This window comes from Carlito syrichta, unplaced genomic scaffold (genome assembly GCF_000164805.1).
Source record: "Carlito syrichta isolate Samal-C Ts95f unplaced genomic scaffold, Tarsius_syrichta-2.0.1 Scaffold315908, whole genome shotgun sequence".
Taxonomy (NCBI): Eukaryota; Metazoa; Chordata; class Mammalia; order Primates; family Tarsiidae; genus Carlito; species Carlito syrichta.
In genome coordinates, this window is record NW_007260004.1 from 160185 (window position 1) to 172066 (window position 11882).

General features: G+C 45.7%; 1 protein-coding gene across 1 annotated transcript; it reads left to right on the forward strand.

The window, feature by feature from the left end:
• Positions 1-1153: 1153 nt before the first annotated feature.
• Positions 1154-2742, forward strand: SSTR1 (somatostatin receptor 1). Its single transcript, XM_008073498.2, has one exon. The coding sequence runs from the start codon at positions 1491-1493 to the stop codon at positions 2664-2666; it is 1176 nt and encodes a 391-aa protein (XP_008071689.1). The 5' UTR covers positions 1154-1490; the 3' UTR covers positions 2667-2742.
• Positions 2743-11882: the final 9140 nt, after the last annotated feature.

The following is an 11882-nucleotide window of genomic DNA, read 5'->3' on the forward strand; positions in this document are numbered from 1 at the left end:
TAGGCACGTGAAGTAGAGTTGGGTCACACGTCAAGGATCTTCGGAAAAGGCTGACATCCTAGCGCTTCACGGAAAAGCCCAAAGACCGCCCAGCAGTCCCTGGGGTCGGTGGCAGGTCTGGTCATCATCCCCCCACCCCCCGTCCCGCGTGTATTTAGAGGACCCGGCACCCCCGCCCGCGCAGGCCCTTCATTCTCCTCTCTCGGGGCCGCCAACTCCCCAGGGTACAAAGTACAGCGGGAACCCGGGCGGAGCCGTTCCTAGCGGCGCAGCCTTATCTTCCCAGTGAACACCTAGATGAATTTCCAATACCGCGCCCGGTACGTTCCGGAGGAAGGCTCGGCCTCCTCCCGAGCTCCCAGCTGCGCGTCCCGGTTTCTGTGGTCGATATTCTCGTGGGAGACGCGGGGGCTCTGGGCTTTACACGCTTTATTAAGAGATTAGAAACGGGTTGCTCAGGCCCCTGCACACTCCCTCCCGCCAAGAGCTGTCTGCGGTGTTTGTTACAGCGCAGAACTCCCCAGTGCACGGGTGTCCTTTCTCCTCATAGCGCTCGCGGCTTGGGGCCAGTTTTTGCGGCTCTAAGAGTAATTGCGTGGGCACCTGCGCTGGGGCTGGGCCCTAAGAAGGGAGTTGGACCGCGCAGAGAACGCCAGCCGGCTAACCGACCGCACATGCACTTCGCACGGGCCATCTCCGCGGCGGACTGGAGGCAGCGCGCTCTGGGTAAGGAGGGCCGGGCTTCCGCGGCGGGTCGGAGGGGCAGGGCAAGCGGGGGCGGGAGGGGGGTTTAGAGTCCCGGACTGCGGGACGCGAGGGGAGCTGGGGTCTCCCCCGGGAGAGGGCAACCACTGAGGTAAACTGAGATGAACTCCAGACATCCATGCTTTGTTTTGGGTAGGAGCGAGGTGGGATGGGACAGAATCTCCACCCTTGGTTCCCACCCACCCTCCAGAAAGGCGGAGAAACTCCGCAGGTTCCTTTGACAGAGGGGCAGAGGGTGCCGCGAGGGAACCCCGGAAACAGCCGTTGAAGTTGAGCCGAGTGCAGGACCGGGAAGGAAAAAAAAAAATGGGGGGGGGAACAAGCCACCTATGTGCCCTCCTCCCTCTCTCCAGCCCCCTCCCCCCCGGCTTTTTTTTCGTAACTGCTGACGCGCTGGTGGTGCCTATTAATCATACACCAGCCCAGAGCCCCGCTAGTTAATGGCAGTGCCACGCGGGGCTCCGACATCCCGGCCTTCCCTCTCCACGCTCGCTTGCGTCCCGGCGCCCCGGAGCTGCCAGCGGCCGCGCTCAGGCAGCCGCCGGGTGATGCGACCCGCCGGCGCCGGTAGGAGCCGCGCTCGCCGCAGCGGCAGCGCTCCACCCCGGGGCGCCGGGCGGCTGTGAGCTGCCTGCGGGCGGTCGGGGGCGGAGGGAGGGCGCAGGCGGCGGGGCACGCGGAGAGAGCCCCGGCCCCGGCAGCCCCTCCAGCCCCCCTCGGCTGGGATGTTCCCCAATGGCACCGCCTCCTCTCCTTCCTCCTCTCCTAGCCCCAGCCCGGGCAGCTGCGGCGAAGGCGGCGGCGGCGGGGACCCCGGGGCCGGCGCAGCGGACGGCATGGAGGAGCCCGGGCGAAACGCGTCCCAGAACGGGACCTTGAGCGAGGGTCAGGGCAGCGCCATCCTCATCTCCTTCATCTACTCCGTGGTGTGCCTGGTGGGGCTGTGTGGGAACTCTATGGTCATCTACGTGATCCTGCGCTACGCCAAGATGAAGACGGCCACCAACATCTACATCCTAAACCTGGCCATCGCCGACGAGTTGCTCATGCTCAGCGTGCCCTTCCTGGTCACCTCCACGTTGTTGCGCCACTGGCCCTTCGGCGCGCTGCTCTGCCGCCTCGTGCTCAGCGTGGACGCGGTCAACATGTTCACCAGCATCTACTGCCTGACCGTGCTCAGCGTGGACCGCTACGTGGCCGTGGTGCACCCCATCAAGGCGGCCCGCTACCGCCGGCCCACCGTGGCCAAGGTGGTGAACCTGGGCGTGTGGGTGCTGTCGCTGCTGGTCATCCTGCCCATCGTGGTCTTCTCGCGCACCGCGGCCAACAGCGACGGCACGGTGGCCTGCAACATGCTCATGCCTGAGCCCGCGCAGCGCTGGCTGGTGGGCTTCGTGCTGTACACGTTCCTCATGGGCTTCCTGCTGCCCGTCGGGGCCATCTGCCTGTGCTACGTGCTCATCATCGCCAAGATGCGCATGGTGGCCCTCAAGGCCGGCTGGCAGCAGCGCAAGCGCTCGGAGCGCAAGATCACCCTGATGGTGATGATGGTGGTGATGGTGTTTGTCATCTGCTGGATGCCCTTCTACGTGGTGCAGCTGGTTAACGTGTTCGCCGAGCAAGACGACGCCACGGTGAGCCAGCTGTCGGTCATTCTCGGCTACGCCAACAGCTGCGCCAACCCCATCCTCTACGGCTTTCTCTCGGACAACTTCAAGCGCTCTTTCCAGCGCATCCTGTGCCTCAGCTGGATGGACAACGCCGCGGAGGAGCCGGTCGACTACTACGCCACGGCTCTCAAGAGCCGCGCCTACAGCGTGGAGGACTTCCAGCCCGAGAACCTGGAGTCCGGCGGCGTCTTCCGGAACGGCACCTGCACGTCCCGGATCACGACGCTCTGAGCCCGGGCCACGCAGCGCCAGAAGAGAGGGGAGAACCAGGAGAGGAGGCGCGCAGGCCTGTGGGAAAGGGGACGGTATCCAGGGCGCCAGGGAACGGGGGCCTCCGGTGGAGGGGCCCGGGAAAGGCGCGCCACCGCGGCAGAACTGGGAGCATTGCTCGTAAGCTGGGAAGGCTTTCGGGCCACCTGCTTCTGGGTCTCCCACTTTCGGCTCCTTCCCCCACTGCCTTTGCTCCGCGGACCCCGCTAGGCTCCCCGCCCTGCAGCTTCGATCCTTCCTTCCGCGTCGTCCCGTCGGTGCAGACCACGAACTCGTTGTCTTCGCCGACTCAGTCTGGTCCTCAGCCCCTTCAGCCGCCCTTTGTGTGTGTTTAAACTGAGCCACGGCGACCGCCACGGGTTTCCCTCGGGGTTAGTCCCCAGCTCGCCTTCAGCCCCGCCCAGCCGCTGTCCGGGTTCTGCCTGGCGCCTGCCCCCGGCGGAGTCTGGGGACTCTCTCCCACAGCGCAGCCCTATTTTAAAGGAAGTCGTACTTGGGAAAGACGTAGGCGGTCGGTGTTTTCTCCTACGTTTGGGTGAAGGTGCATCCTTCCTCCGTCACCCCTCCTCTCCTCCACCCAGAGCGAAGCCAGGTGCTTAGTAAAAAAGGTCCCGCGCTTCGAACCCCAGGCTTTCTGCTGTCCCCGCCCAAGCCCCCTTTTGGAGCACAAAAAGAAAAAAGAAATAAAAAGGAGCCGAGAACAAGCTAAATGAAGAGATTTTAGATTACAGGGTTGGGGAGTGGGTGTCATAAAAGCCACCCTCCCGCTAAGGTCAGAACTGGCGCTCTAGGCTTCAAAGACCCCGCGCTGGGCGCTCCTGGGCCAGGCGTCTACCTCGCGGGCAGGTTGGGGCAGGGCAGGGCGCGCTTTCCCCAGGGACCGCCGGCCGCAGGGCTGCAGCTCCGCTTGGCTTTCTCCCTCACTCAAGTTTCTGGAGGAACCAACCTAAGAGTAACAAGAGACTCACTTTCCTCCTCCGGTGTATCTTAAAGCCCTGGCACTGGGGACCAGGGCCTAGGGCGACACCTTCAGAGTCTTAGCCAATGTTGGCCGTTTCGCCCGCGACCTGCAGGCTCCGGAGTGCGGCCCGCTTAGCCTCTGAGGGTCGTTGCCTTTCAAGCGGTGCCTAATAAATTATTTTACTGTATTATATAATTTATTTATTTATTTGTGGTGTTGGAAAATGTGTATCTGTTTTCTTTTACTCTACTTGCCTAGCCCCAGGTCTATCCTTTGGGGCCCTGGGGGTGGGAAGGAAAGTGGGAGTGGGAGAAAGCGCTCTCGCTCTCTCTGCTCCAAGAACCCCTCAAAATTTCTCCTCTGTTCTGGATCCTCTTTTCTTATCCTTTCCTCTAACCTTTCTAATTTTGCTTGTGTCTAGTGAAGTTTGGAGGTTTTTTTACATACTTTTTTTTTTATTGCAGACTTTCGTTTGTCTTAGTAAAATAATAAAGAAATGATAATGTGAGTTATCCTCCTCTCTCCATGCACAGTGGAAAGTCCTGGACTCCTGGCTTTCCAGGAAACAGGGACGAGGGAAACAGCACCCTATATATGATTTGAGTGTGTATATACGATGTGCACATATATAATTTTGTTTATCTCGCGCCATTGTCACGATTCCATTAAACAAGTCCAAGTGCAGCCATTAACAGTGACAGGTGTGAGTCTGGCTGGAACGCTTTCAGTTTTAGAAGTTCAAGCTGGAGCTGAAAAATCTAATTCAGACAGAGACTTGAATTATTGCTGAGGACGCTCCTGCTTCTTCTAGGTTCCAGCAGAGGTGATTCTTACATATAATCCAGTTAACATCACTTCTTTTGAGGACATTGAAAGTAGAAAAATTTATGTTCATGTTTGATCTTACCAACTACTTTGGAAGCCTGAGCAGGGCAAGGACCAGTAATTTTACTTCTTTGCATTTCCTATATTGCTTTAGTATGCTGGTTTGTACATAGTGGGCACTAAATACATGTTTGTTGGTTGATTGTTTAAGTAAGCCAGAGTGTATCGCAATGATCCGGAGATACTAAATCTGGGGTTCTCAGGTTTTCTCACTGACACGATACACAATGGTTGAAATCATTATTGAAAGAGGTTTTGTGTATATTTTCTTCAAGAACTTTGTGCTTTCCTGAAAGCAGTAACCAAGAGTTACGGTGTCCCTAATGTTTTGTTTAAACTAATGAACAAATATGCTTTTGGTCATAAATCAGAAAGTTTAGATCCATCCCTTAATAATAATATGTACTATTACTCCTTTGGAAAATAGATTTTTAATGGTTAAGAACAGTGAAATTTACAAATCAAAATTTTGACCATTATCCTCTTAAGAGGATGCAAATCCAGTGCTCTTAACCTGTTACCATTTTACCATTGTAATATTAACTAAATAAACAGGTGTATTATGCTGTTGCAAGTTGTCTGACTTTGCCATTTGAATTTTACCATTTCAATTGATTACTTGAACACACACACACACACACACACACACACACACACTCTGACTTGGCTGCCTTATGTTTCACTTAGGTTTTTAAGGAAAAAGTTATCATAATTTACAACCTTGTAAATTTTACCAATATTGTGGTTACACTTTGAACACTTTTTTTCTTATTTTACTTATTATTTTTTTAAGATGTGGGGTACAATTCAGGGTTAGGTATACAAACATTGATTATGCAGGTACCCTTGTTGATAAGGTATGTCCCTCCCTTCCCTAGCAGTTTCCCTCAAATGCCAATCCCACCCCCCTCCCCTGGCAGTTTCCTATTACTGTCAATCTCTTTCTTATAGTATTATGTCAATTGTTTGAGGTCCGCTTATGAGTGAGAACATATGGTACTCTGTTCTTTGTTTCTGTGATAGATCACTGAGTATGATTGACTCTAAATCCATCCAAGTTGCTGCGAAGTCCATATGTTTGTCCTTCATTATGGCTGCAAAACATTCCATTGTGTACGTTGTGTATATGTACCACATTTTTTTAATTCAGTCCAGCTTCGATGGGCAGCATGGTTGGTTCCATGCTTTTTGCTATTGTGAATAGAGTTGCAACAAACATATGTGTGAAGGTATCTTTTTTGTAGAATGATTTGAGTTCCTCCGGGTATACTCCCAAAAGAGGGATTGCTGGGTCATATGGAAGGTCAATTTCTAGTTCTTTCAGAAATTGCCACACTGTCTTCCAAAGAGATTGCACTAGTTTGCATTCCTACCAGCAGTGTAGAAGCATTCCTTTTTCTCTGTATCCTCGCCAGCATCTGTTGTTGTTTGTTTTATGAATGATGGCCATTCTTACAGGGGTTAGGTGGCATCTCAGTGTGGTTTTGATTTGCATTTCTCTGATGATGAGTGAGGCAGAGCACTTCTTCATGTGTCTGTTGGCTGCCCATATATCTTCTTTTGAGAAGTGTCCATTCACGTCTTTTGCCCACTTTTTAATGGGGCTTGAACTATTTTTTCTAAAGAAAAAGTCTGTTAATTCAGAGAAAGAAAGAGAAAGAAGAAAAGAGTTGAGCCAGTAGGAATAGGAGGCAATGCACTCAGTTGCATTCTGTCCACCAAACTATCTGGATGACATCTTAATCTCTCACAGATTAAATTACTGTCAGCACTTATTTATGACCTCAGACTTCATTGTGGGAGCTAAGTAATTGATGATTTACATCCCAAGGAAAAATAATGAGAGAGAAAAATTTATCTCCTAAAGGTGTCCCAGAGAACAATGGGTAAAAGAAATAGAAAAATCAGATTTCAGCTTAAGAGAAGGATATATTTTATGTTTTGTTCAATAATGGCCATTTCCATCCCTAAGATAATTTAACAAGGCATTAAGGATATTTGTTTGTTTTTAACAGACTTGATTTTTTTAGAGCAGTTTTATTTTCATGGCAAAATGAGTAGAAAGGAGTATTTTCCAAGCAGGCGGTAGCAGAGATTTCAGAAGGAGTCAGGAGTTGGGACTTCAAATGCCATACATCTTCTCAGTATAACTAAAGATAGCTGGATTTTTGTCTTCTTTATTATTTTTAAAAGCTACAACAAGGTGACAAATTAAACTCATAACTTAGATGTGCAGAGAAAACACATTTTCTCATTGCTGTTTGTAACTAATCTGAATATTATTTCAAGGCCTTTGCAACTGGTTAGCTGGTAGGAAAAATCAAATAGTCAAACATCCCTGTGAGATGATAATTTACATAGCCATTTTAATTTTAATTAAAAAAATTAAATTTTGCATAGCCATTTTAATTTTTAAAAATTCATTTAAATAAGTTTGGACAGTCTCTCTGCTGACCTCGTCTTCCTCTTTTGACATCTCTAAAATAGCTTCAGAGTAAATGTGGGAGGAGGCTTTACACATGCTAGTAAAGGATGAGAGGGAAAGTTAGAATCCTTGGGAGGGGGCCCTCTCTGCCTTTTGCTTTCCAGGCCAGGTTGTTTGCTCATCTGGTTGCAGTTTGTTGAAATCTGCAACTGCCAGATCCTGTGATTCAACTTCTCAATTTGATGAGGCTTTCATCTCAGGTCATGTGGGCTGCTACCCTCTCAGAGTCCTCCATGGCTCCTATACAACCATACAACCCACCAGCCTAGTGGTCTCCCCTGGCCTCTTTTGAGGAGCGCCCTTACCCTAACACAGTGGCCTCATGGTGAAACTCATGACTGAGTGACTAGAAGGTGTCAAGGGTGGAACTGGACTAGTGACCCTCAGGATCTGTTCCATCTGACCATGCCTCTCTACTTTTCTGTGGCTTTTTCAGGTCTTTTGCCTCTTTCTTACCTTCATCAATCTCCCTTATTAAAACATTTTACTTTCTCCACATCACATTACACTAGAGGAAAAAACATGGTGGCTGAGTCCTGTTTTAGCTCTTGATGTGCAGTAGGAGAAAAATGTATTTAGTAAATCACTCCTCCCCTCTTCCAAAAACACACATACCTGATGTCCAAGCATTTTTGCATTGCCTAGAAGTTGAAGACAAGCCAACTGTTATCCTAAGGTGATGAGCTTCGCTCCAGGGGGAGAGACTGAAATGAAACATGATTTATAGAGGAAGTTAAAATGTGTCAGTTTAGTGCCTGTGAACTATTATATTTCTTTCAAGTGACCTTTGTATTCCCAGAGTTGTATTTTCCAGGCCATCTTCTCACACAATACCCACAGGAAGTGATCATATTTGAAAACCTTTGATGCCTCATCCATTTTAACTCTGACCATTGTACAAAATGTTGAATGTGTAATTTTAGCCTGAGGAAGAAGGCAAGACGTTCTCCTGGAGAATACTATGGGAGATACATTTTTAAAGTGCTAATATATTTTTAACCTATTTTAAATAATATAGATGTCATATTTATATTGGTCTTCTGAAAAATACTTTGACAATGGGGTTCTGTTTTGAAACTCTCGCTCATTCCTGTTTTTATCCCAATGTACCACATCAAAGAGGTTAGATATTCAACTGAAATAATTGATAGGTGTTTATATAACTGTCACGGTGGTGGGTGCTTAACAAAATACAGTATTGCAAAGTCTTTCCCTTTTTCTCAGTGTACCATATACCTCTGAGCTAATGAGAACCTCTTCGACATACTTGGATATCTGGCCTTTCATTTATCAAATTTCAGTCTTTTAGCTTTAAAAGGAGGAAGACAGGTTCAACATTGTGATACAGTCTCCCGAGGGAAGGCAAGTATAGAAATAATGTTTTAAGTGATCATTTATTATTTTGTTAAACATCTGGAGACAGGGTCTTATAATCAGCAGACTTGTACAGCCCAGCTTATGATTCCAACGAAAAAGTAAAGGAAAATGGTTCTACAAAGATGACAAAGTTGAGGAGGCCTATGAACTGAATGAACCAATTAGAACTAAGATATCAAAATATCTACTGTCAGACTTTTGGGAAGAGAGGAGCATCATCTAAAAAGGAAATTGAATAAAAGTCCTTGGTAGAAAGTTCACTTTTATAATAAACTTAATTATTGCCAAAAGCTAGAAATATTACACCCACTTATGACTGAGACTACAGGCATGCTACCAGAACTCTTCAGAGTAATAAGGAACTTAAAATTTTAAAAATAAATACCTATTTAAGTCAGGTTGATCTAAGTATTCAATTTTGAATGGACAAGAAGTATAAAAGGAAATAAGAAGTGGAGAATACCATCAACTATCACATTACCTCTTTAGTGAAGTTTAGCCCCCTCCCTACTGCCTACATGTCTGAAACTGTTAAAGATGAAGACCTCAGGTATTTCTAACTTTAAGGATTTAAGACTTCCTGTGTAATTGATTCCACTTGGAGGAGGATCTATTTTGTGGAGGAGATCATTGTAGAATATTATGTACAGAAATTGTTCTGACTTTCACAGTAATAATGCCTATCTCAAAAGACAACTGATACTTCACTTAAATCTAAAAAGAGAGAGAAAGAAAAAAATCCAAGACATGATAGGCAAACAGGATAATGTTTTACAATAGCATGTGTGACTTACATGACTATTCTGGGAAAGGCTGTCTAAATATTGATGAACAATAGCTCTCACTGTGTTCTTTCTGCCTCTATAACCCTTGAACAACTTATTAATCTAGCTAATCTTATTAGCAGTGGCAAAATGTCTATTCAAAGTCAATAATTAAATTAAACATCCTCCTTTATGTCCAATGAGCTACTGTAACTAGCAAACCAAAATGATGTCTGTATGTCTTTTAAAAATGACTCTCAAGTCTTTCTCTTTCAATAGATAAACTATGGTACCCGAAATTAACACACACACACACACACACACACACACACACACACACTAAACAAAATAGGAACTTCTCAGGCAATGAGAAGTGAAATAGAACTTCAAAGCTCTTGTCTCTTTTCCCTTTTTAGGTCCCATTTCTGCCCCTCCTCCCCCAGCTCAGAACCCCATGTTTTATAACTTTTCCCACTTCTTTCAATAAAGCTCTTCTTAGAAAAAAGATTCCCTTTCATGTATAGTTTATATAACTTACAAGGCTTCAAATGTCATTTTTCCAGAAGCAAGATTTTTTAAAATAAGGACATAATATTAGAACATCAGACAGAAGAGTCCCTGAAATCATATCTTCTTCTAAGGCAAATATTTCTTAACAAGTGATCCACAAGTTCTGCATCAGAATCACTTGAGAACTTATTTAAAATTGCATATTTTCTACACACCACTATAGCTATTTTGATTAAGTTTGGAGTGAATCTAGATTCTTGATGATTCTAAAGGACACTAAAGTTAGAGAACTAATGACTGAAGTGCTAAAATCTTGGAGTTTGCCATTAGCAAACATTGTTCTAGGCTTTACTTCTTGGGTAATTTTGGGCAAGGTAACCTTTGTGATGCACATTTTGCTCATCTCTAAGGTCAAGATAATGACATCTCTTCTATAGGGCTGTTGTGATGAGACAATGTATGTCAAATACTGAATCAGTCAGAACTCTTAGTTGCAAATGAATGAAAACTCAACTAAGTGAAAAATCTTGAGAAGATCTGGTTACAGGGTATACTTGATTCCTAACTCACTAGAATTCTTTTCTCAGTCTCCATTTCTTCTCTCTGCTTGTGTCATATTGGCTTTATTTTCAGACTGTATATTCTTTTGTAATTATAAGATAGCTGCAGAAAGTAAAACATGGTGTATTGCCAATTTCAAATTTCAGAGGGAAGAGTAAATATCATTCTTTCTAATTGGGCTGTCTGATAACATTTGTCTCTTGGGAGGCATCTTCCATGGGTCTCTTGATCTCCATACATCTTGCTGAGTAAGCCAAAAATATGAGGCGGTGACTCCTGACCACTCTTTACCTGAGTTATTTCTCAAAGTTGTGCTTGCAGCAAACAATGTTGAGCAATCAGGTAATGTCTGTTTTGGGGACAAGAAGACTTGATTACTGCTTGATTACTTGATTACTTCAAAGTGGTAGCTTCAACAATATCAGTGTCCCTCAGCTGTGATACAAACCTATGCTGCACAGTATTCAACTAGGATCATATACATCACATAAATGAGGATTAGAGGCAAAGGGAAAGAATGCAAATCATAGCCGGGCTCGGTGGCTCAGCCTGTAATCCTGCACCTTTGGGAGGCTGAGGTGAGTGGATTGCCTGAGCCCACGGGTTCGAGACCCACCCGGGTAACTTGGAAAGACCTCATCTCTATAATAAATCAAAAACTAGCTGGGCATGGTAGCACGAACCTGTAGTTCCAGTTACTCGGAAGGCTGAGGCGGAAGGATCGCCGGAGCCCAGCAGGTCGAGGTTGCGGTGGTCGGGAGCGGCCACTGCACTCCAGTCTGGGCGACAGACTGAGACTCCAACTCAAAAAAAAAAAAAAAAAAGAAGGAAAATCATGTTGTTTGCTGTCTGTGCCTTTAGTAATAAAGTCCTTTGTCTCTGACACAGGAATCTTGTGTCTTATGTCAGCATCTGTGATACAGCAGCAGAGCAACTTATTAACTTGTAAGTAGGTAAATAAAGTTCCAAAACATGACAGTATCTACTACTGAACCCATTCAAAATGTATAGGGAATGTAGTTGGCTGAGACTAAATGATATAATCCACCCTCGGAACTGGAAGTGTCAAACTCTAACCAGAAGTAAGAGGGTAGCAAGATGGATTCCAGGAGGAAAAATGAGAAACAGTTACTGAAAGTAGGTAATGAATGGTGTGCTGTGAAGCAAACTAAACACAAAAACAAAAACAAAAAAACAGCTACAACTGGCAAGCATATCAAGAACTAAATACTTGGCAGATATTATTATTGTTGTTATTATTATTATTTTAATCATTATTGGTTAAAAGAGGAAGTAGAGAATTGAGATGATTCACATTTTAAAATGCTTCTATATAATCTAGTCATACAAATAATCATATAGTGTTGGATTTACTTTAAATATACATAACTCTGCCTCATTTCTTTGCTTGTAAGTATATTTGAAAGTCGAGCAAAATATATTTTCTTATTTGTGTAACACATTTTTTCTATGATAGAAGATACTAATGATGTCACTTATTTGGAAGATTTAAATTCTAACAGATTCCATATGACCTTAAAAAATTAATCACTCTGATATAATCTGACATACATCAGATTCACATCTTTAAAAAGAGATTAGATGTCAATCCAGATTAGTAGCAATTATTATAT